The sequence below is a fragment of the Herpailurus yagouaroundi genome, unplaced genomic scaffold (genome assembly GCF_014898765.1).
Source record: "Herpailurus yagouaroundi ecotype Mexico unplaced genomic scaffold, PumYag 139, whole genome shotgun sequence".
NCBI lineage: Eukaryota > Metazoa > Chordata > Mammalia > Carnivora > Felidae > Herpailurus > Herpailurus yagouaroundi.
In genome coordinates, this window is record NW_024412394.1 from 66,500,778 (window position 1) to 66,527,258 (window position 26,481).

At 38.5% G+C, this 26,481-nt stretch overlaps 1 protein-coding gene and 1 non-coding gene across 3 annotated transcripts in view; one reads left to right on the plus strand and one right to left on the minus strand.

The window, feature by feature from the left end:
* Positions 1 to 26,481, plus strand: part of AFG1L (AFG1 like ATPase) — a 203,560-nt gene that overhangs the window by 39,000 nt on the left and 138,079 nt on the right. For both annotated transcript variants that reach the window (XM_040474323.1, XM_040474322.1), the window contains exon 4: positions 18,334 to 18,385. In XM_040474323.1, coding sequence (XP_040330257.1) covers positions 18,334 to 18,385 — 52 coding nt within the window. The remainder of the gene's footprint in view (positions 1 to 18,333; positions 18,386 to 26,481) is intronic.
* Positions 17,182 to 17,319, minus strand: LOC121030127 (small nucleolar RNA SNORA70). Its single transcript, XR_005790071.1, has one exon. It is a non-coding gene; the product is annotated as a small nucleolar RNA SNORA70 (small nucleolar RNA).

The following is a 26,481-nucleotide window of genomic DNA, read 5'->3' on the forward strand; positions in this document are numbered from 1 at the left end:
TTTGGGACAGAGAGAGACAGAGCATGAACGGGGGAGGAGCAGAGAGAAAGGGAGACACAGAATCGGAAACAGGCTCCAGGCTCTGAGCCATCAGCCCAGAGCCTGATGCGGGGCTCGAACTCACGGACCACGAGATCGTGACCTGGCTGAAGTCGGACGCTTAACCGACTGCGCCACCCAGGCGCCCCGGATCCTTGGTTTTAAGGTGTAGTTGTAATCTTATAGAAGTAAGAGATTAGACATCTTGGTAGTTTTAAACACATCTACTGAAATCTTATATTTGTTAAATCCTAATGCATCTGTGAATTGTCTTTTGTAGACAAATCAACATCTCTTTGTGATGGTATTTGTCCTGGAGTTCCTTAAGCTTGCCGAATCTTTAACATTGAAAGAGACCCCAACATCTAACATAATTTGAATAAAACATATATAAAAGCTTTAGTTTTTTTTTTTGGTTTGTTTTTTTTTTAAGAGCTAGAAGTTTATTGAATAGAGGAGACGGGGTTCTTCACCTTCAGACCACACCAGGGAGCTGCCCTGGCCAAGACCTTCAGGTGTCTGAGGAGTACTAGGGTTACACCACCAAAGACCCGAAGAGAGGAAGGAGAGGGAAGGTAGGATCCCTCCCAAGGGCAAGAGAGGAAATTCCTCACCCTTCTGGGCAAGGGCAGTCTGGCTGGTTCCCTCTGGGGCTTTGGATCCTCATTGAGGAGTAACATCAGCCCAAGGTCCAGTTTTTACAGACAGTATGTCTTTCTCTGACTGACTTTTTTCGTTTAGCGTAATACACTCTAGCTCCATCCAGGTCGTTGCAAATGGCAAGATTTTATTCTTTTTTTATGGCTGAGTAATGTCCTATTGTGTATATACATATCGCATCTTCTTTATCCATTCATCAGTTGAGGGACATTTGGGCTCATCTGGGTGCCTGTATCCCTTTGAATCAGTATTTTTGTATCCTTTGGGTAAATACTTAGTAGTACAATTGCTGAGTCATAGAGTAGTTCTATTTTTAACTTTTTGAGGAACCTCCATACAATTTTCCAGAGTGGTTGCACCAGTTTGCCTTCCACCAGCAGTGTAGGAGGGTTCCCCTTTCTCAGCATCTTATGACACCTGTTGTTTCTTTTATTGTTAATTTTAGCTATTCTGACAGGTGTAAGGTGGTATTGTTGTGGTTTGATTTGTATTTTCCTGATGATGAGTGATCTTTTCATGTGTATGTGTTAGCCATCTATATGTCTTTTATGGACAAATGTCTATTTGTGTTGTCTGTCCATTTCTTAACTGGATTATTTGGTTTTTGGGTATTGAGTTGTAGAAGTTCTTTATGTACTTTGGATACTAACCCTTTATTGGATATGCCATTAGCAACTATCTTCTCTCATTCTGTAGGTTGCCTTTAGTTTTGCTGATTGTTTCTTTTGCTGTGCAGATGCTTTTTATTTTGATGAAGTACCAATAGTTAGTTTTGCCTTTGTTTCCCTTGCCTTAGGAGACATATCTAGTAAGAAGGTGCTACAGCTGATGTCAAAGAGGTTACTGCCTGTGTCCTCCTTTAGGATTTTAATGGTTCCCTGTCTTACATTTAGGTCTTGAATCCATTTTGAATTTATTGTGTATAGTGTAAGAAAGCGGTCCAGTTTCATTCTTTTGCATGCTGCTGTGCAAATTTCCTTAGCACTATTGTTGAAGAGACTGTCTTTTTTCCATTGGATTCCTGCTTTGTTGAAGATTAATTGACCACATAGTTGGAGACCTATTTCTTCTAAAAATAAGCACTGATATGCCAAGAAGAAGGAAAATTGGGGCTACTAGGTTTTTTTTAGTGAAAGGAGAACTTTAATTATAAACTTGTTGATTTTGGAAAGTAGGATTTATTATTTTATTTTTCTTCTAAGCTATTGAGAAATTTTTGACATTTAGCTTTGGAAAGTTCAAGGGGTACAATGTGATGATTTGATACTCATGTATTACAAAAGATTACCACAATGAAATTAGTTAATATCACCATCCCCTCACATGATTACCATTTTATTTTTGTGATAAACCATTTAAGATCTACTGTCTTAACTAATTTTGGGTATATAATACAGTATTATTAATTTTAGTCACCATGCTGTACATTAGATCCCCAGAACTTATCCTATAGCTGGTGGTTTGTACTCTTGGACCAGTATTTTGCCATTTCCCCCAGGCCCCAGCCCCTGGTAACCACCATTTTACAAATTTGGCTTTTTTAGAATTCTACATATAAGTGGGAAAATACAGCATTTGTCTTTCTCTGTGTGACTTTTTTCACTTAGCTACATGAGTATTTGGTTTTTGTTTTTAATGTAAGCTCTACACTCATCATGGGGTTGCAACTCACAACCCCGAGATTAGGAGTCACATGTTCTGCCATCTGAGCCATCCAAGTGCCCCTGGGCATTTGTTTTTAATGCAGATATTTAAACGTTCATTATAGTGGACTTTTTTTTCATTGTACTCCTAAGAAACTTGCTGTAAGGCTAAACTATAATATTAAATGCATCTGAATTATTGATGAGAAAAAAAACTGGTGGCAGTGTATTAGGCTGCTTTGATGTACCTGTATAACGATGTTTTCTGTATTAAAAATTTGAAAAAGTTATGAGCAGATGACCATTATATAGAAGCAACAAACTATGAAAAATGAGCATTTATGAACACTTTACCTTTGTTATCAAATAAAACTTACAACCAGGTTAATCTGACACATTTAATGTATGCATAATTGTTATTGTGCTGTGAGGTAATTAGGCATAAATGGTAAGTAGTTCATGTAAATCACTATAATTAGAATTACTTTTACACAGCCAAATCAAGCATTTCTAGAGTCAGGGAGGGAGAGAATTAAATAGAGTGTGGAGCTACTGTGAACATCTCTGTTTCCATTAATCAGGGGTATACAGGCAGCCAGGTTTTTTCATCTCTTGGGAGGCGACATCATAGCCTAAGAGACCTGGGAATAGGAGTGGAAGGCACAGTATTCCTTTCCTTTTCCTCCTGCTCTCTACAAAATAATTTTCAGCTTTTCCCTAATGAGAAATTATTTCAACTTCGTCTTACATCCTATCATCTTTTATTTGGATACTTGTTCTTACCCTCCTAAGAACAATGCATAGATTGCGTAGAAAAGACCCGTCTTGCCTTGAAAGCCAGCTAATCTCAGGTCTTGATGCTTTTCTTGTTCTGGCTTCTGGTACCTGGAGGCTATGAGCAGGATACCTGGAATGCTGGGCTGTAGCCTTTCCTCGTAGGGGATGTGGGAGCCCTACTTGTCTGAATCCAAGACTAGGCTATTTGCTGCTTTTCTTCAGTTCTTCCCTTCTCTCTTCCACCTAAGGGAGTGAATACTTATTCTCTCCATTCTTCTTAGAACCAGCATTTCCTATAGGTAAAATGGGTTGAGCAGCATGATATGGTTAAATTTTCTCTGATCCCTTCATTTATTAGAAAACCATAAACAACCTTGAATACAAAATGGGCAACATCTGTAGCTATATACAGCTTTATTGAAGACCAGGAATATTTTTAATTTTTTACTTTTTAAAAAATATGTAACATTTTTATTTATTTTTGAGAGAGAGAGACAGGGTACAAGTGGTGGAGAGAGAGAGGGAGACACAGAATCCAAAGCAGGCTCTAGGCTCCCAGCTGTCAGCACAGAGCCCAGTGTGAGGCTTGAACCCATGAACTGCAAGATCATGACCTGAGCCGAAGTCAGATGGTCAACTGATTGAGCCACCCAGGTGCCTCAGGAATAATTTTTGAATGAATGTTTCTTGTAGCAAATTTTCTGAAAGCTGTAGCAAAATTATGTCCTAACCCAATGTTGGTATTGTCTGTAAGAAGTAAGATCAGGAGTCAGACCACATTGTTTATTGAGAACTAACATATCCCAGACTCATTTAAAATCTGAAATTTGAGAAACAGAGTGTAATAGGCCTGTTTCCATCTACAGAATAATTAACCAGTGCATTCAGTTTTATTTTCTAAGGTGAAATTATGCCATCAACATAGATGAGAATATCTTTAATAATTCCCTTGAAATGAATTTAAAGGAAAGGATATAGCCCTACTTCATAATGTTGATGATTGGAATGCTTTCTGTCTTTATCAACCAAAGCTGACTACTTTGGTTATGGAAGCAAAATTACATAGGCCATAAAGAGGAATCAGTACTGTGGAATCTGTGCTGAGATTATAGTCAGATCTCTAGATCACAGGTTGGCAATTATTTATTTATTTACTTATTTGGCAAATATTTTAGGCTTTGGGAACCGTATGACCTCTCTCCCAATTACTCGGCTCTGCTGTAGTCAAAGCAGCCACAGAAATACATAAATAAATGTACTTCAACAAATATTTATTTACAGAAACAGGCGTCAGGCTGAGTTTAGCCCACAGGTCATAACTTGCTGACTCCTGCTCTAAATGAGTGAGTGCTACCTGAGCAGATTTGGTGGCTGGTGGGAGACCACTCATTATATTCACAATTCTACTTAACTGTACTTAGTCTAGCTTTTCAGTCTGATTTCCCATTACCTCTCTTTATATATACCTGCCTCTAGTCAACAGAACCATTCAGTATTCCATTAGACAGACAAATAGAACAAAATAGGAAGTTCAGAACCTGAATGAAAACTTGATGTGCTATTGACTTGGCACTGAAAATCAGTGGGGAAAAAGATGGTCTAGTCAATAAATATGGATGAGAGGCTGAGAAAATTGATTATGTGAAAAGTAAAATAAAATTAGGTATCTTTTTCTTTAAACATAAACATAAATTACATAGAATTAATGTCTTAAACTTCTTGAAGAAAATATAAAGCAATATCTTTATGAACCTGGGAATAGTAAAAATTTCCTATATAAGATAGGAAAACCTAAATTATGAAGATAAAGATGGATACATTTGACTATACTAAAATTTAAAACTTTTAGCTGAGAAAAAGTGACGTAGAAAAGGTGAAAAGGCAGAACACAGACTGGGAGAAAATACTTGCATTAAAAATAATTGATTGTGGATTGTTATCTAGATTGCATAAAGAACTATCAAAAACAAGAAAAAACACCTCAGTAGAAAAATGGATGAAGAGTCTGTCTTGTGGGGATAACTAGCAGATGCCACAAAACTGGATAAATAAATCAGAATGTATTTCTAAAATGGAATGTTGCATAACATGGGGATGTTTTCTCTGAGGAAATAGGATACAAAGGGAGGCTTCAGTTGTGTCTAATATTTTATTACTTAAATTTTGGGATAAATATGTTAAAATATAAAGATTTGAAAAAGTTGGGTGGTAGGTAACTAGCTATTCAATATTTTATCCAATTTAGCCTATTTATTATATTCTATAGTAAAAATATTTTAAGTGTAATTGTTAGATATTTCAACAGGTTTCTTAAAATCATTTTATTTATTTATTTATTTATTTATTTATTTTTTATTTTATTTTTTTTTCAACGTTTATTTATTTTTGGGACAGAGAGAGACAGAGCATGAACGGGGGAGGGGCAGAGAGAGAGGGAGACACAGAATCGGAAACAGGCTCCAGGCTCTGAGCCATCAGCCCAGAGCCCGACGCGGGGCTCGAACTCACGGACCGTGAGATCGTGACCTGGCTGAAGTCGGACGCTTAACCAACTGCGCCACCCAGGCACCCCTCTTAAAATCATTTTTAGGGGCACCTGGGTGGCTTGGTCGGTTGAGCATCCGACTTTGGCTCAGGTCATGATTTCACAATTCGTGGGTTGGAGCCCTGTGTTGGGCTCTGTGTTGACAGCTGAGAGCCTGGAGTCTGCTTCAGATTCTGGGTCTCCCTCTCTCTCTACCCCTCCCCCGCTCATGCTCTGTCTCTGTCTCTCAAAAATAAATAAACGTTAGAAAAAACTTTAAAAATACAATTTAAAAATCATTTTGGGGAAATTACAACTTGATGATGTAATTTTAGACTCTACTGTTTCATCATTTGCTTCTTACAAATAGACTAAAGAAGGGGAACTATTGGCACATAGCTCAGAAAGGCCTAGAAAGTACTATAGACTTTTTAGCAATGGAAATTTTTTTCTCTTTCTGAAGTTCCATAAGCTGAATTGTCTTGGCTTAAATCTTTTTCATGAGTGCCAGATGTTTCTGAGTTCTATATATGCAGTTAGGTATTCATTTTTATTTATTTATTTTTTGTTAATGTTTATTTTTGAGAGAGAGAGAGAGAGCAAATGGGGGCAGGGCAGAGAGAGAGGGAGGCACAGAATCTGAAGCAGACTCCAAGCTCTGAGCTGTCAGCGCAGAGCCCGTTGGGGGGCTCAAATCCATGAACCGCAAGATCATGACCTGAGCCGAAGTCAGACGCTTAACTGACTGAGCCACCCACGCACCCCTGTAGTAATGTGTTCATTTAATATTGATTTAATCTTGTCTTATGTTTGGTAATGTTTTGTCTTTTTCAAGTAATGTGCCCATTTCAAGTACTGGGGAAATAATGAGACAAGTGTTTTCTTGCTTTTTTTTTTTTTTTCTTTTCTTTTTCTTTTTAAAATTTAAATCCAAGTTAGTTAACATATAGTGTAATAATGTTTTCAGGAATAGAATTTAGTGATTCATCACTCACATATAACACTCAGTGCTCATCCCAACAAGTGCCCTCCTTAATGGCCATTGCCCAGTTAGCCCATCCCCTCGCTAAACACCCCACCAGCAACCCTCAATTTGTTCTGTGTATTTAAGAGTCTCTTATGGTTTGTCTCCCTCTCTGTTTTTATATTATTTTTACTTCCCTTCCCCTATGTTCACCTTTTTGTTTCTTAAATTCTACATATAAGTGAAATCATATGATGTCTTTCTTTGACTAATTTTGCTTAAGATAATACACTCTAGTTCCATCCGCATTGTTGCAAATGGCAAGATTTCATTCTTTTTGATTGCTGAGTAATATTCCATTGTATATATATACCACATCTTCTTTAGTCATTCAAGAACAATATTTCTAACACATAATCTCATTATACCATTCTCCCATTTAAGGGTTCTTGATGCCCTTGGGAAAAAGTACAGACACAGTAGTGTGTTCTACAGGGTCCTTGAGAACCTGGTCCCTGCTTCTAGCCAGCCTCATCTGTTTTAATTCTCTGCCGTTAAAGCACCAGCTGTGACAAACTATTTGAAGCACATTGGGCAAGACTAGGACCATCTCTTGCCTTGGAGTCTGCCAATGCTACATCTCATCTTCTTTTGTTTAGCACCTCTCATATTGCCCACCTGGTGACCACATATTCCTTTATTAAATACTTTGTTTTCTGAATCTTCTGGGTCTGCAGAGCCTAGCTCACTGCCTGGCACAAAGTAGGTGCTGAGTCCTTAATTCTTGTTTGCAGAATAAATGAAAAATGAACGACAAAGCCATCATTGAAGATTCAGAAGACAATTCTCTGATTGTCAATTCTCTGATAATTCTGAATGATAGGCTATCAGTCTATCCATGTGTCTGTGTGAGTGTTGGTGTCTCTGTGAGTTTCTATATCCATATGTGTCTCTGTGGATGTGTTTGTATTCTCATTCCCTCCTTAGCATCAGTTTTTGATAATCCAGGAGAAGCCTGGAAGGTCACTTTAATTCTTCAAATTCAGAACTTCAACCAGGAATATTCAGACCAAAGGATATTTTTCACATTTTTTTTTTTTAATGATTTCCAGATTGGTTTGAGAATTATGCTTGTGTCTTGGATATCCCTCTGAACTAGTAGTAGACTGGATTAGATCACACCTAGTATAGCTTTGTCTAAGCCAGTTAGAATCAGAGTACCAGTTAGGAGTGAGCGGACAGTGTAGATTTGCTGAAGAAATTACCTGCTGTCATTTGTTTCCCAGTGGCACATGTAGGCACTTAAAAATCCTTGTTGCTTGAATGCATGAGGCATTAAAAAGTCATTTGCATCCTTAAACTATGTTATAATAAAAAATGGAGCCATTTCTTATCCTAGTTTTTCTAGAGGTTTAAGCTCACCCCCTCCCCCCCATACATACTTGCTATTTAGGTACATAAATAGGCTTAATTATAGGAGTAAACTGAACGAATTGGTGTACTTTAGGTTAGGAGGGTTCTTCTGCAATTCAACTGAAGGCATTTTAAAAAAGATTTTCATTTAAAGAGCCTTTATGGGTGCTAACATATAGTTCATTCTTTTAGTTTTTAAAGATCTCCTTAGAAACCTGAAGTGATCTACTTTTATCAGAAAGTGGTCTATGTTGAGAATGATATAATGCTAGTTTTTAAAAGATGTAATTATGCCCAGCATTCCAGCTGGAATCATTGTCTCTGATTCTATCATTTTTGGAGATAATAATGGAATGATGAGGGGAGTGGGGAGAAACAGGAAAAGTAGTATTCCTGCATTTTAAACAAATTGAAAACAACCCTTTTTATTTTAAAGCACCACCCTTATTATCTAATTGTCCTAATGGAAATTATGCTGGAGTAGCAGGTGGGGAGTAACCCGGAAAGGTGGAGGACATGCTATTTCAATTTATAACTTTGGTGAAAATCACCTCGGATTACTTTTTAATGCTAGAATTTTTAACATAAGGAACAAAACATAAGTTAAAATGATTAAATCAAAATATTCAGAATGAGGATAACAAATGTTTACTTTGCCGCAGTTAAAGGAATAGTTTTGGTAACAGTTTTGAAAGCAGTTGTCTAAAATGTAAATATGCAGATACTTTTGGAATAATTTTAGACTGAATTCAAAAGTAAAAGCATTTCACCAAAGGAGGGGGGGGCGGCGGGGAGTAAAAGCAATTTAGTTATTAGTCACCACATTTTTTCCCCAACTTTTTATTTTGAAAAATTTTGGAGCACCTGGGTGTCTCAGTTGGTTAAGCATCCAACTTGGGCTCAGATCATGATCTCACAGTTCTGTTCACGGGTTTGAGCCCCACATCGGGCTCTCTGCTGTCAGCACAGAGCCTGCTCAGATCCTCTATTCCACTTTGGATCCTCTGTACCTACTTCTCTCTGCCCCTACCCTACTCGTGCTCTCTCTCTCTCTCTCTCTCTTAAAAATAAGTAACCATTACAAAAATTTTCAACAATACTTAAGTCTATGAATGTTAACAATTTGCCACGTTTGTTTTTTTTCTCTCTAAATTATATGTTTTTTTCTTTTTGTTTTTTCTTTAATTACCTGAAAGATGCAACATAATAACCCTTGACCCTTAAAAACATCATTATGTATTTCCTAACAAGGATATTCTCCTGAATAACTATATTACCAGTATCATACCCAAGAAATTTAACACTGGTATAATAGTATTATTTAAAATAGGGTTGCCTGATTTAGCAAATAAAAATACAGGATGTCTGGTTAAATGTAAATTTCAGATAAATAATAGTTCTTTAGTGTATGTATGTCTCTTGTAATATTTGGGACATAATATATACTAAAAAAATATTTGATGTTAATCTGAAACTCATATTTAACTGGCCATCCTGTATTTTCTCTGGTAACCCTAAATATGAAGCCCATGTTAAAATTTCTTCAGTTGTCCCCTAAATATCCTTTTAACTCTGTGTGTGTTTGGATTCACACTTTGAATTTGATTATGTCTCATAAAATTTTGGTAGAATAATGATTGGATATTTACTTCTTACAATGTAAGCCCCATGTTCAAAAGATTCTATGGGTGTAAATGGGCTTTTATATACTGTATATAAACTTCAAAACATAAGTTTCTACTGAATTTAGCAGTTTTGGAGTACATCACAGGCAGGACCCCAAACATTGGTGCTATCAGCACATTTTTCATTGGACAGTTGGCAGTTTAGCTGTATTGTTTTGAAAAATTTTAATGACACTCTTTTAACACCTGCTTTTCCTAATCCTCCCTTTTGATTTAAGTTATTACAGCAGGTCTCCTAAACTTAAGAATGCTCTGTGACTAGAGAGTTCTGTGAGATTTTTTGTTTTGTTTTGTTTTTTAGATTCCACAGATAAGTGGTATCATTCAGTATATATCTTTTTCTTTTATTTTTTGAAGTTTATTTATTTTTAAGTATTTTTAATGCTTTCTTTATTTTTTGAGAGACAGTGTGTGAACAGGGGAGGGACAGAGGAAGAGGGGGACAGAAGATCAGAAGCAGGCTATGCACTGAAAGCAGCAAGCCCAACGATGGGCTTGAACTCATGAACTGCAAGATCACAACCTGAGCCAAAGTCGGATACTCAACTGACTGAGCCACCCAGGTGCCCCTAAGTTTATTTATTTTAAGGAATCTCTAAACCCAACGTGGGGCTCAAACTCACAATCCCAGGATCAAGACTTGCATGCTCCTCCAACTGGGCCAGCCAGGCACCCCAGTACATGTCTTTTTCTGCTTGATTTATTTCACTTAGCTTGATGCCCTCAGCGTCCATTCATGTTGTCACAAATGGCAAGATTTCCTTCTTTTTTTATGCCTGATATCCCATTGTAAATATACACCACATTTTCTTTATCTGTTCATCGATTCATATACCCTTAGGTTGTTGTCATGTCTTGGCACATGTAAGTAGTGCCACAGTGAACATGGAGGTGCAGATATCTTTCTGAGTTAGTGTTTTCATTTCCTTTGGATAAATGCCCAGAAATGAATGGAAAGCTGGACATCTATGGGGTGTCTCCAAAAGTGTGCAGTGTGACCTCCCCAAATGGGAGTACGTTAAAATTCACTGTGCTATGAAAAAAAAAAGATTATAGCAGTTCATATTCTTACCAGTTTATGAGCCTTCCTTGTCTTCCTACATTTTTGACAACACCGTATTGCCTCAGACTTCTAGATTTTTGTCATGGCAATATTTCATTGTTATATTAAATCACACCACTTTTATCGTGAATGAGAAGTACTCTTTCAAATGTTTAAGCCATTTGTATTTGTTTTTCTTACTGATTTATAAAAACTCTGTTTACTAAGGAAATAAATTCTTGTCTCTAATAAATATTGCAAGATTTTTTCCTTGTCTTTTACTGTTAGCATTTTTTTCCCCCAAGCAGAAATGGTTAATTTCACTGCTTTAAGTCTTTCTGCCTTTTCCATTATAGTTTTTGGGTTTATGTCTTGCTTTGTAAGACATTACACTTAAAGATTGTAAAAATGAATTCACAGGAAGGCTTTTATAAAGATGTTGATGAAAAGGATTACAGGAGAAGTGAAACATTTAATTTGGTGGTCATGGTTCCTGAAAAGGTGGTGGGGGTGGGGGTGAGGACTGAGATGCAGAAATTGAGAGAACGTTGCATAGGAAGAGGAATCCTCTTACTTTGTCACGGGAGGGAGAGAGGAAAGGATGGGTGCAGATATGGGTGGGATTGCAATTTCATATAGGAAGTTGAAAGAGTTCCACCTCAATGCCTTCTGTTTTCTCTCTAAGGAGAAGTAGGAGACATCTGCTGAAAGTGATGGGGGAGGTGTAGTTCGGCTTGAAGAGAGCCGAGAAGGTTCCAGAGAAGCACTGCAGAAACAGAGAGTGAACTAACCAGAGAAATGGAATTCCTGGCAATATGAAGGGACTGGCGAGAAGCTGCACTCTAAAGAGATTTCAGACTGTTTCAGCAATATTCCGAAGGCTGGGGGAACATGATGGGAAGGTTGATTTTCTATTTTTAGCTATCCTTCCATCATTTATTTTTAATTTTATTTCATTATGGTTGGACTAAAGTGATTCTTTGGAATTTATTGAGGTTTCCTTTATGGCTTAGCATATTGACTATATTTGAAATTGGGCTACATGTTCCTGAATATATTCTTTATTTGTTGAACACAGGGTTTACATAGATATAAAATAGCTTGAGTGCACATTGGTGTTCAGATCTTAGAGATGTCTCAAATGATACGATGTTTCTTTTTTTCTTTCTTTTTTTTTTTTGGTGCATAGGCTTTGATGGAAACAGACATCCATAAAACTTAAAGTTTGCAGTCTTGAACATGAGGGAATGGACCTTGCAATTAGTGGGAACGCCCTGTGCTCTGCCCTGTACTCAGTAGATAAGGAAACAGCAGGCTGTTGAGTTGATAAGTCTTATCCAGGGTCACAAAACTAATAAGTAGCAGAACCAGCATTTTTACCCAGCCCTTTGGGGCTCATTTCCAGTATTCTTTTGCTCTTTTATGCTTAGTAGAGGCAGATGATAGGTTACCACTATCTTTCAACATCATCTTTATTTATTTTTAATTAAAAAAATTTTTTTTGTTAACATTTATTTATTTTTGAGAGACAGAGAGAGACACAGCATGAGCAAGGGGAGGGACAGAGGGAGAGGGAAACACAGACTCTGAAGCAGGCTCCAGGCTCTGAGCTGGCAGCACAGAGCCTGACGTGGGGCTCGAACCCACAAAGCATGAGATCATGGCCTGAGCTGAAGTCGGATGCTTAACTGAGCCACCCAGGTGCCCCTATTTTTTATTTATTTATTTTAATTTAATGCTTATTTTATTTTTGAGAGAGAGAGGGAGGGAGGAAGGGGAGGCGCAGAGAGAGAGGGAGAGAGAGGATCCGAAGCAGGCCCCGCACTGTCAGTGGAGAGCGCAGTGTGGGGCTCAAACTCATGAACGGGGCTCAAACTCATGAACCGTGAGATCATGACCTGAATCGAAGTCAGAGCTCAACCGACTGAGCCACCCAGGTGCGCCCCCCACAACATCATCTTTAATCTTACCATCTGCACAGTCTATAATATAGTGTCATTGGAGATTTATCAGAAGCCCAGTGGAGAAGGTGTCGTCATCCTGCTTTATGAATTTCTGAAGATACAAGTAACATAGCAAATCTTACAACTGGTCACTAATGAAACTTGTTCATCTTCAGAGTTTCAGGCCTTTGTTTAGTGTTAAGTGTATGCATTTAAAGGATAGGGCGCCTATCAGAGTCCTGGCAGGAAACCGTTCACAGCAGATGTTTCAAATAAAGACTGAATCAAGATGACTTAGTCATGACTTAATCAGGCCTAAGACAGCAAAGGAGATGGAGAAGCCTGGAGGAGCCTGGAGTGGGCTGGAGCTGTGGCATGAGGGCCTGACTGATGGTCCTGAAGGGATGCAGCTCTGCCAGAGACATAGCAATGAAGCCAGGAGGAAACAGGAAGGAATGGTCTGATTTTTCTTTCCTCCCTCTCTTCCATCTCCTGAAGTAGTATGTCACAGGGGCTAACGCCAGCTAGCAGCCAGCCGGCAAGGTTAGCCTCCTGGGGTGCAGAGCTGGAGGAAGGAGATGGTTGGGGGAGGGGAGCAAATGGAGAATATCAGCACCTAAGAATGATAGCAGGGTGGAGTTTTCTGAGACCTAAGAACAAATGATAGAAATTAAAACACTATAGGGGTGCTTGGGTGGCTAGGTCGGTTAAGAGTCTGAGGTCGGATCATGATCTGAAGGTTCGTGGGTTGGAGCCCCACTTCAGAGTCTGTGCTGAGAGCATGGACACTGCTTGGGATTCTTTCTCTTTCTGTCTCCGCAACCGCCGGGGGGAGGGAGGCCCTGCTCCTCCCTACTCACGCTGTGGTCTCAAAATAAACTTAAAAAAATTAAAGCAACATAAAGGAAATTTAATGGAACTGAAAAATAGGGTAAATTGTGAGAAAATGTAAATTAGGAGCATGTAAATGATGTGGGTTTCTGTCTAAGTCATTTTGAAGAAAATTGTGAACCTTACTTTCTGTGAATTCACTACTATAAATAAGGAATTTTAAATCTTCTTTAGGACCCATTTTATAGTCTTCCAAATAGTCTACTGTTCACCATTTGATTCTGATTTTCCCCTTAAAATACAGATTTTTATCTTTTTATTTTTATTTTTTTTTTAAGATTTTAAGTAATCTCTACACCCTATCTCTACTTGGGGCTCAAACTTACAACTCCAAGATGAAGAGTCACACGCTCTACTGACTGAACCATCCAGGTGCCCCGAACTATAGATTTTTAGGGGTGCCTGGGTGGCTTAGTTGGTTGAACATCCGACTTTTGCTTTGGGCTGAGGTCATGATCTCCCGGTTCGTGGGTTCAAGCCCCACGTTGGGCTCTGTGATAGCAGTAAGGAGCCTGCTTGGGATTCTCCCTCTCCCTCTCTCTCTGCCCCTCCCCTGTGCACATGCTCTCTGTCTCTCTGTCAAAATGAATACAAATTTTAAAAAACCTTAAAAAAATATATAGATTTTTAAATCCCTTGAAATAATTTCAGTAATTTTTGGATGACTGAAAGTATATTAGGAGAAAATTGAAAAAGTGAAAAGTGAAAATACTTGGAGTATATTTTGTTTAGGTAGATGGTATCTAACATGTTATAATTATAATATAATATGTATATGTAATACATATTATATAATTTAAAAATATGTATGTAATATATAGTGTAATATAACATTTGCCAAAATGTTTTTTTCCAAAATATGTTGAGTTTGAGTGGGTAAAACAGAAGATAGGACCAAATGCTGGTTTTTTTTGGCAGCATTGAGTTCTCTCTGTGTCATCTTTTCCTCCCAATCTTTAAGTTTTTGCCTCGAACTTCATTTATTTAGCATATATTGGTGATCTCATGTGGATAGTACTAGAGACCCTAGACTATTCCCGCAAAGTGTGTTATGAAGAATTGTGAATTGCTATGGCCCTTGGAGTTACCTAATACAGAACATTGCTTTCAAAAGATTTTTTAAAATTTATTTTGAGAGAGAGGGTAGATGGGGGAGGGGCAGGGAGAAGGGGGTGGGGAAAGAGACTCCTAAGCAAACGCCATGCTGTCAGCACAGAGCCAGATGGGGGCTCTGTCTCACAAACCATGAGATCATGACCTGAGCCGAAATCAAGAGTCTGTCGCTTAATTGACTGAGCCATCCAGGCGCCCTTCAAAAGATTTCTAATACATAGACTATACTTAGAGATTATGAAGTTCTATGTAAGCTTTCCAATTTGAAGCTGTTCTAAAATTATTTAAGAGCATAATGCTTTTTTCTGGCAAGTTGAAAATAGCATAACCAGTGTACAAGAATGGCTCGTATAAGATCTTAAAACAAAACAAATTAAGAGGTTTTGGCAGGAATGGAATCTGTTTTCAGCTGAGATTTAAGAATAGATTGAGAGTTAATGTGCAGAGGAACACAGGGAATGCAGTCAGCTGGCAAAATCAAAGCAAAGAACGTCCTTTTGCCTAAATGGTGGGGAAGGGGCATGCTAGAGTCAGGGGCTGGATTTATAGAGAAGGCTGAGAGGAGCAGGAAAGCAAGAGACATTTCTGAGACATGTTGGAGTGAACTCACAGACTAAAAAACAACAGCCATTATGTACTAGATTGTATCTAGCCTTTGAGTATGTTCTCAGCCAAAATCCTGACTGCTCTGGTTTGTTCTAAGAGGCATAACCTTTGCCTCTTTCTGCTTTTACCCTTCCTGAATTCTCTCTGCTCTTGCTTACCTTGGTTTTTTGCACAGGTGTCTAGAAATTTGCAGAGTTCAAAGGTTACTTTTCTAAGTGGAACAAAATTTAGTATGGTTATTTGGGTTGACAGTAGTATCAGGCAAAGAGAAGTTGCATTTTGTTTCTTCCTTGGAGACCTCCATCCTCCTATTTTGATCTGGACTTGATTGCCTTCTTCATCTGCTTGTGTCTCTGCTTCTGGAGCAACTCTCTATCTCACCAGGGCTTCCTTCACAGGATCCTTTGTCTTTCCTGGAGTCTAGGGGTTCCTATTTCTGTTAGGGGGATATTATTAAGACCTGCTATGTATGGGGGCACCTGGGTGGCTCAATCAGTTAAGTGTCTGACTTGGGCTCAGGTCATGATCTGATGGTTTGTGAGTTTGAGCCCTACGTCGGGTTCTGTGTTGACAGCTTGGAGCCTGGAGCCTGCTTCAGATTGTGTGTCTCCCTCTTTCTCTGCCACTTCCCCGCTCACACTCTGTCTCTCTCTCTCAAAAATAAATAAATGTTAAAAAAAATAGACCTTCTATGTGTGGAATGTCAATTTTCCATTTTCATACTTGATGGATACTTAGGGTAGATTAGATTGGAAATCGTTGCCCCTCAAATCTTATTCAAGTCTTTATCTGTTGTTTGTGACTTGTTACCCTACTCCTTTGTCACCCTCCCCAATGGCCACCTCAGACATTTGTAGAATGTTTCCTTTATCCCTGGTGTGTAAAATTTCAGGGTTATGACTTGGTATTGGTTTTATTTCCCTCTCTCTGCTGGGCACTTACTCTTTCCTCCCAAATCTAGAAATGAAGTCCTTCAGATCTGAGAAAAATCTTGGTATTATTCCTTAGATAACTTCCTCCTCTCTTTTCCCTCTATTTTCCCTTTCTGGAATTCCTTTTTTTTTTTTTTTTTTTTTTTTTTGGCCAGACATTGGACCTCCTGGTGAATTAATCCAGTAATCTTATATTTTCCATTTATTATTGTTGCTGTTTATTGTATTTTCATTTTTTAAAAAATGTTTGTTTATTTTGAGAGAGAGAGTGGTGGAGGGGGAGAGCAAAAGAGGGAGATAGAGAATCCCAAGCAGGCTCTGGAGCTGTCAGCACAGAGCCCGATCCAGGACTCGATCTCATGAACATGAAATCATATTCTGAGTCCAAATCAAGAGTCAGAGGCTTAACCAACTAAGCCACCTAGGCACCCCTAAAGACTTCGTATTTTTTAAGTAATCTTTACACCCATCATGGGGCTTGAATTTACAACCCCAAGATTAAGAGTCACATGCTTCACTGCCTGGGCCAGCCAGGTGCCCCTCCGCTACCATATTTTATTTATTTATGTATTTATGTACTTATGTATTTATGTATTTATTTTTTAGACAGGCAGTAGGGTTTATTGGTGGTCATGAATAGGGAAGGTACAGTGCCAAGTTTCTCATGTGTGCAGAGCCTGCCATTTTTCCAAGAGGCCATAATTAGGGATGTATTTGACCCCACAGCCATCTGGGATGAGCTGTTTTCCTACTACCATGAATTCAAATTCATCCACATTAAACTTAGTAAATCCCCGTTTCTTAGAAATGTACATCTTCTGTCAGCCAGAGAACTTGAACTTGGCCTTGTGTGGGGCCTCAATCACATGTTCCTTGTTTTGCGGCTTGGTTGCAGTTGGAGCCTAGGTTGGAGATGGGGTGAGGTCATACATCAATGTCCACTGGAAAGGGCTGTCTCCAAGGTCCCTTAGGGCAACCCATACAATCACCAGGCTGCATACACTACCAAGGAGGCTACTGTTCACAGCCATTGCATACTGAGCCCCCACAGGGAAAGAGCACAGCCTACTTACTTAATTGGCTACAGATTGGCTACCATATTTTAAATTTCATTCTTAATGTTCCTTTTTAAAAATTGCATTTTGTTCTTGCTTTACAGTTTTAAAAGCTTTTCTCGGGGCGCCTGGGTGGCGCAGTCGGTTAAGCGTCCGACTTCAGCCAGGTCACCATCTTGCGGTCCGTGAGTTCGAGCCCCGCGTCAGGCTCTGGGCTGATGGCTCAGAGCCTGGAGCCTGTTTCTGATTCTGTGTCTCCCTCTCTCTCTGCCCCTCCCCCGTTCATGCTCTCTCTCTGTCCCAAAAATAAATAAAAACGTTGAAAAAAAAATTAAAAAAAAAAAAAAAAAAAAGCTTTTCTCGTTTTCCCCAGCATATTAATTATACTGATTCCAGTTTTATTTTGAAGTTTCCTTTTGCTGTCTAGGTAGTCTCTGTTTCCTCTGAGTTTTTATCCTCTCTGTACTCTTGCTCTGGTCTCCAGCTTTCATCTTGGGCATTTTTCTTTTCACGTTTCTATTGATTCTTGGCTGTCAATTCATTTTAGCATCTTTTCAGATACTGACAAGCCGATCAAAGGCTCCATCATAAGAGGGTGGTTGATTGGTGGTGCTCTGTTGTGAGGTGATCTAATAGGGACCAGGTATTTCTTTGGGAAAAGTCCACACATAAGTAGCTTTGGGCTTTTTCTTTTCTGTAGACTATTTAGTGTCTCCAGAAAAATTCCTCTGCTGTCTTGCTAGCTGGGAATGAGCTAGGCTGTCATTGTTTGGGGAGCCCACTTGGGGAAGACGGCATAGTTATTAAATGACGTAAGGGATGTAAACTCCAGTTGTGTGACTTCAGCCCTTGCCCTGGGCTGCTGTGGTTCTTGCCTCCTGCATTAAAATGGAAGTTGGGCTTCATAGCTTTTACATCAAGTTTTTTGTACTCATTATGTATAATAGCCTGTTTTAGTCCTATATGTTATAGTTAGGAACACTGTGTATATGGTGATATTTAATTATTTCCATGTTAGAGATTTATAATTTGTTCTTAATTTACAGCTGTTTTCAAGGAGCAAACCTCCAAGGGGCCTGTATGTTTATGGAGATGTTGGTAAGTGTGCTAAAATAAGTTTTGAGTGGTCCAAACAGGAAATTTCCCAGCTTTAGCCCAGGGATATTTCCATTTCCATCCCTCAGTCTGCCACCAGGTAGGGAATAGGATGGGGCAAAGTAAAACAGGAGGAGAGGATAGGGGAGAGGTGGGAGCTATGTTAGTTTTCACTTTCACTTTTCATAGAGAAGTGACCTGAGCTGAAGTCGGATGCTTAACCGACTGAGCCACCAGGCGCTCCTAGGCACCCCTATTCTTAATGGATGAGTGGTTATGTTTCCTTGGTCTCCCACATCCACATACTGGGCACAAAGACTTACCTTTTCATGGAAACCTTATGAGCTATTGCTTACCTTCTAGATTTAACTAGTCAATGAGTGTCTGCTTCTTTTCTGACTTTGTTCTTGGTGAAATTGTTGTTTGGCTTCTGTTTCCTTCAAACAAATTCTTTTCTCCTGGTCCTAAACCTTTCCCTGTTTACCCACATTTATTGATGTCATAAAGGTGGCTCTTATTTTATTTGGTCTTAATGCTTATCAATTATTTTTTTTTATTGGCTTACTCAAAATGCACATTTACATATAGCAAAATCGGTTTGCTCCTCAACTGATAAACCTCAAGCTCCCCTACAGCCATAACAAATTTGTGCTATGAGGAAATGGTAGCAAAAGTTTTTATCTTAATAAGAATTTTAGGACCAGAAAAGTATTAGGAGTTGAATAAGTAGTTATGGTGCCTTAAAGATCCAACTGTTCTTTTCTGGGTCCTCCCTCTTCCCATTTGTTTATGAATGCCTGTAAATACCTGCTCTACACTTAGAGATTTAGCAAGTTTAAGAAGAAGAATTGGTGAGTTCATAAACAAGTGGATGATAAGAGATTGTCCTTTAAGATTCATCAAGTTCTTGGAGCTTACAGATTTGGAAAATGTCAAAGAAATTCAAGCTATTCTATTTTGTTTTTGTTTTTTTTTAGATTGTAAAGTAATCTCTACACTCACCATGGGGCTTAAACTAACAGCGCCAAGATCAAGAGTTGTACGCTCTTCTGACCAAGCCAGCCAGGCGCCCCCAAGCTATTCTTTTTCTTAGTTCATTGACTAATTGGTATTTTTAAGAATAGCATATGCTTATTTCTTATTTAGAAAGCAATTTATTCCAAAGGCTTATTTACAAAGCAATTTATTCCACAGTTTTATGTGTCTACACCTTTGGGTACTGTTCTCATTCTGTGGTCATCTCTTATTCTTTGCCTCTTTGGAGAACATTTACTTCCTATACCTTCACTTTCACGTTTAGTCATTGCTAAAATCAACATCTTTGTTTCTCCTGTTACCTTAACCACTTACCCATAAATGGAGATGGTTCGTAAAGCACAACTGTTTCTACTTCTGCAAAAGGGCTTTTAAAAAAAAACCCCAAAACCTATAAAAGTTACTGCATTTTAGTTTGGAAAATACAGCCATATGCTAACAAATTGAAGGGAGGTATAACAAGCGTCATTCGTCCGAGTGCTTGAAGGAATTGGAGAAGATGTGATAACATGGGATGTTCACAGAGCTGGGTGTGTGGCAACCTTTGGTTAAGAACATCTTTATAGCGTAGAGAGGGGAAGAGAAAGGAATTCTAAAATAGGAAGGAAGATGAACATTTTGGTGGCTATACTCAGTTTAGTTTAGGATACTTACAAAAACAGGTAGTAAAAGATAGGTCAATTCTCAGTTTGAGGGCGTTCTCTGGCTGGGAGAATAGCCTCAGAATGCTCTCCCAAGCTCTTTTTTGTTACTATTTTCCTTTTTTTAGACCTGGGAAACAGGTGTTCAGTTTCAGAGAGACTCATGACAAAGAGAGGTCTGTGTCATAGCACCCCCTTCCCTTCCTTATTTCTGCACTTGCCCTAGGCTCTGTCACGCATGCTTCTTTCTACTCATGTGGAGATGACTGACTCAGATGGATCCTCAATCCAGGGAGCCCCAGTAGATTTGATTCAGTAATTTTCATTCATTTTCACTAATAAAATGCTTATTAGCACATCTGCAGAAGGCAAAAGCTGCAATAGGAGTGTTTTTTTTATAAAATTTTTTATAAATATGTTAAATGTTATATTTATATAAATGTTTTATTAATGTTAAATTTATTTATTTTTTGAGAGACAGAGTATGACTGGTAGAGGGGCAGAGAGAGAGGGAGTCACAGATTTGGAAGCAAGCTCCAGGCTCTGAGCTGTCAGCACAGAGCTGGATGTGGGGCTCAAACTCACGAACGCGAGATCATGACCTGAGCCGAAGTTGGATGCTTAAATGACGCCCCAGGAGTGTTTTGTGGCTTCATTCTTACCCTGCAGTTGGCTTTCTTGGGTTTCAGCTCTGGCTAGCAGACTGCAGTGGTGATGGCAGGTTGTTGATTTCCCTGGTACATTTGGAGAGAATCAAAGGAGGTTTTTATTTATCAGTCCCTTTTCTGCTGCCTCCTGGTTTAACCTCACCTGCTTCACATTGATAATTTCATCAGTCAAAAGGCAGGCTGGTTTTAGGATTAGGAGCTGGGAAGCAAAACTCTGGGCTTGGGGCAGTGATGGAGGACACCACCCCCAGCTCCTTTAGCAGGAAGATTGGCTGTGAAAAGGGCACCGTGGGGAAGGGGGGCTAGCGCTTGAGTAGTCCTTTTTGGCTTCATAACTATATAGGCTTGAAAGTTAGAACTTAAAAGGGTTTTAGGTTTTATAAGAATCTTCTCTTGAGAAAAATACAAGGTTTTATTTAGGATACTGCAGAGACCAAAGCAAAATTGTGAGGTAGATAAAATTTATTGTTGGTTTCTTCCCCACGTTTTTTCAACATCTGTCTTCATTCTTGCGTTCACTTGACAAGTGTCTGCTGTGTGCCAGGCACCGTGTTGTTTCTGCAGATGGTGGTGGTCAGTAAAAGCAGACACAGTCTTTGCTCACCCGAAACTTACAGACTCTTGTGATGGCTCTAGAAATGTTTTTTGAACATAACCTACAGTAAAAAAATATTTTTACATTCTGACGTACATGTGAGTGTGTGTGTGTGCACACATATGTACACACACACACCCTGAAAAATAGTTTCATGAAAGAAAACTTACCCTTACATGTGGTACATTTTGATATTTTCTATTCTATTCTGTGAAAAAATAATTCTGGTTATAGAGGCAGTTTTTTTAAAAAAATTTTAAATCTTTATTTATTTTTGAGAGACAGAGAGACAGTGCAAGTAGGGGAAGAACAGAGAGAGAGGGAGACACAGAATCTGAATCAGGGTTCAGGCTCTGAGCTGTTGGCATTCTAGGGTTTGTTCCTGCTGTTTCATCTCTTTGGGCATTAGGATTTCTCGTGCTGGATCTTCCATGAGACACAGCTTTCTCCTCCACTAGTTAAACTTACCTGGTTGGACTCATATTATTCCAAGATCTTCTAGCCTTCTAGCTAAACTTCTGAACTATTTCTAAGCTGTTTTTAATCTAAACTATTCTAAACTACTTTTTAAGTTTTTTGTTAAAATTTTTAAATATTTATTTTAGACACACACACACACACACACACACACACACACACACACAGCACAAGTGGGAGAGGGGCAGAGAGAGGGAGACACAGAATCCGAAGCAGGCTCCAGCTGTCAGCACAGAGCTCGACATGGGGCTTGAACCCATGAACTGCAAGATCATGACCTGAGCCAAGGTGAGACACTTAACTAAGCCACCAGGCACCACTACTTTTTAAGTTTTTAATGGGTTCCATTGGATTAATGGGTTACCGTTCCAGAACATTTGCATTTAAAGAGAGTCTTCTGAGAGTTAGAATTTCACTGAAACTTAGTATATGAAATAGAACTGTAGTGATTCAGCTGGCCAGTTGGTGATTTTGAGCAGACAAATCTTTTTTTGTTTTTTTAATGTTTATTTATTTTTGAGACAGAGAGAGCATGAGCGGGGGAGGGGCGGAGAGAGAGAGAGACACAGAATCTGAGGCAGGCTCCAGGCTCAGAGCCATCAGCACAGAGCCCGACGTGGGGCTCGAACTCGTCAACTGCGAGATCATGACCTGAGCCAAAGCCGGACACTCAACCGACTGAGACACCCAGGTGCCCCCTGGGCAGAGACGTCTTTTAACATCTCTGAAATTCTACCATACACAGGCTCTTGCCCACCCATACTAAATCTAATGGTGCTTATCATAGACACATTTAAAGAATTTAACATTTTAGAAAGATCTTTGCTACCATTTCTTTCCTTTTTTTGTTAGTGTCATGAACTTAACATTTTCCTCCTATTCTCCCTAAACACTCTTAGGTGCTGAGGAAAGTCAAATATTAATAATTACTTGGGTATATTTACTAGTCTCTGTTAGAAGTAGAGAAAAAAATAGATATTGGTAGAAATTAATAAGAGAACAAATACAAAATAAGTAGAATTAAGTATATATAAGCCATACCATTTTCATATTAACATTTTAAATTTCATTAAGTATTCAGTTACTCAGATTTCTAATTATATCATAAACGTTTCTGTTTTCAATGTGATATTGTTAAGTCTTTAGTCTGTGTGTGTGTGTGTGTGAGTGTGTGTGTGTCTCACATCATACCACAGAAATGCATCAGCAAAATTCAGGCTATTCATATATATGCAACATATGTAATGCATGTATAATGTTACATACATACATATATAAACCGATTTGTCTGGTAGGATTTCCTACAACCTGGATCTTGCTGATGCATCCCTGTGGTATAGTGTGAGAGTCTTCCAACTTTGTCTTTTTCAAGATTGTTTTGGCTATTCTATGGCTTTTGCATTTCCATATAAATTTTATTTATTTATTTATTTATTTATTTATTTATTTATGAGAGAATGCAAGCATGAGTGGGGGAGGGACAGATGGAGAGGTAGAGAGAGAATCTTAAGCAGGCTCCATGCTCAGGGCGGAGCTGGATGCAGGGCTCAATCTCACAAACTGAGTCACTAAGGCGCCCTGTTATTTTCTTCTTCAAAAAGTAATAGTCATCCCAATGAGTGTGAAGTGGTATCTCATCGTGCATTTCTCAAATGATTAGTGATATCGAGCATCTTTTCATTGTAGGTTTCTTTTGTATTTGTCCTTTATGTGTTTGAAAGTATGCTGCTTTTCCTAGTTTGCTGAGAGATTTGATCATAAACGTGTGTTGAGTTTTTTTCAAGTGTGATGATTATATGGTTTTTATATGTTAAATTTTATTTTGGCAGGGGGTTAAGTTACTTACATGCCAGCTCAATTTATTTGAAGGTGTTTTTAATTGAAATTTTTATTAAGATAATTAATAAATTTACATATACTAGTAAGAAGTAATAATGGAGGTATCTGTGTACATGTTACTCATTTCTCCCCAAAGGTAACATTGTACAAAGACTACAGTATAAATATCACAAACAGAATGACATTGATACAATTCACTGATCTCATTCAAATTTCTTGTTTTACTTGTACTCATTTATGTATGTGTGTATTTAGTTCTATATAATTTATCACCTGGTGGTTCATGTATCCACCACCACAGTCAAGGGACTACACATTCTGTCACCGCAAGAGTCCCTTGTATTGCTCATAATTTTATAACCATACCTAGTCACCCATTGTTTCTAAGTCCTGGAAACCACGAATCTGTTCTCCATTCCTAAGATTCTGACATTACAAAAATGTTACATAAATGGCATAGTATGTAACCTCATGAGATTGGCCTTTTTTTTTTTTTTTTTTTTCTTTCTCAGCGTAATTCTTTGGACATTCATTCAAGTCGTATGAGTTCAGTATCTCTGGAAATTGTTCATCTTACAGTTCCCTGGTGGCCATTCTTTGCCTCACATCGTAGAGGATCACCCTACACATGAGCAGCTAGTATTCAGCCAAAGACTCAAGAATACCCTCATGTTGATTTCTGGAGCTCTTTCATAGCTTCCTTTTCCCTGGCACTTTGCCTTGCAAATTTCACCTCTGTGGGACTCCTAATTCTGATCTCTCTCAACCCATCTCAGCCAGTCGTGGGTGTTTTGCTTGGATTCCTCCGTTCTGTTCAGCAGTCTGGAGGGTGCCTCCAAGCCAAAAGCTGGAGTGATCTAGGGCTCATCTTGTTTTTTCCTTCCGTCATGGATCAGAGTCTTGTACTGTTATTTTCCAGTGTCTGAAAACATTAGTTTCATGTATCTCATCCCGTTTTCTAGTTGTTTACATTGGGATGGCAAGTCTGGAACCAGTTACTCTCACATAGTCTCTCAAATGTTTTCATTTTCTTGGTACACATTGCCAAGCTTTTCTTGCTCCAAGGTGATACAAATGTTCACACATATTATCTGCTGGGTCTTTCATATTTGTTAGCACCTTGGATTCATCTGGAAATAATTTTGGTGTGAAATGTGATGGTAGAGATCTAGTTTTATTTTTTGCAAATGGTTGAGCATTTGTCTTTAGCAATTACTGTTTTTTTTTTCATATACACTCTTATATATACTCAGATCTGCTTAATTGGTTTAGTTGATTTTTTAAAAAATTCAGTACCACTCAAATATAATTTCTCTAATTTCATAATATATTTGTATTATGTAGTTTCTCTTCTTCCTGTCTTTGCCCCCCCCATCTCTATTACTTGCTACTTATCTTGTTTCAGAACATTTTTGACATCTTTTTAAAAGAAATTAACTGCTCAGCAGAATTTTTAAAAATGTGGGTGTTTTGTTTTACTCAAATGTTAAGTGCTTTATTTTTTTCTAATTAATCATGGGTCTTAGATATCATGCCATATCAGAACATATAGATTTACCTCATTCATTTTACTGGGTATAATATTTTATTATATGAACATTTCACAATTCACTTAACCAGTTTCCTGTTGATAGGCATTTGTTTATTTTTTATTTATTTTTTTTTACCAAGAGATTGACTTTAGGGTCATGTTGTCAAGTTATTCCTAAATTGATATTTTTAAATGTTTATTTATTTTTGAGAGAGAGAGAGAGAGAGAGAGAGGAAGGGAAGGAGGGAGAACACGAGCAGGGGAGGAGTAGAGACAGAGGGAGACACAATCAATAACAGGCTCCAGGCTCTGAGTTGTCAGCACAGAGCCCGATGCCGGGCTTGAACTCACGAACCGTGGGATCATGATCTGAGCTGAAGCCGGACGCTCATCTGACTGGGCAACCAGGCGCCCCCCTAAGTTGAGTTTGATTGGGATTTGACTGAGCTTTGAAGTAATTTAGGGGAAAAAAATCTCCTTATACTATTGATTTTGGTTCTGAGTATTTTTAAATACTTATCTTTTGATGGATACTGCCAAACTGACTTCCAGAAAGGATTTTTTTGTTTATTTTAATTTTATTTATTTATTGTGTATGTGTGTGTGTGTGTGTGAGAGAGAGAGAGAGAGAGAGAACATGTACAAGCGGGGAACGGGCAGAGAGAGGGAAAGAGAGAATCCCAGGCAGGCTCTGCACTGTCAGCGCAGAGCCCAACGTGGGGCTCAAGCTCATCAACTGTGAGATCATGACCCGAGCCGAAACCTAGAGTCTTAACCGACTGAGTCACCCAGGCGCCCCCAGGAGGGCTGGTTTTATACTACCACCAGAAGTGTATCGGAGTGCTTGTTTTCCTACATCGTCACCAGTATAAAAATGTTGTATAATTGGTGTTTTAATTTGTATTCCTTTTTATTTCTGGTAGAATTAAACTTTTAAAAATATGTTTAAAGCTATGTATTTGTATTTTTTGTGTCATTTGAATACTCATATTTTTTTTTTGCTCATTGATCATCTGTTTTTTTCTTTCCCCTCTTGAGTCTGTACTGTTTAGTACTCTTTCAGTTGTAGCAGGGAAAAAAAGGCAGTTGAGTTAGCTGAACCAGAGGAGGAATTTAAAGGTTGGTTTAATTATTCGGTTGAATAATTAATTAATTAATAATAATTATTAAGTTGAATGAATTAAGTTGATTGAACTGAGGGTAGATCTATATTTACTATCTTAAATAATGTGTTAGGGATCTCTCTCCCTTTCCCTCCATTTCCCTTTTCCTTCATCTTTTTTGTCCTGCTTTCCTTTTTGGCTTCATTCTTG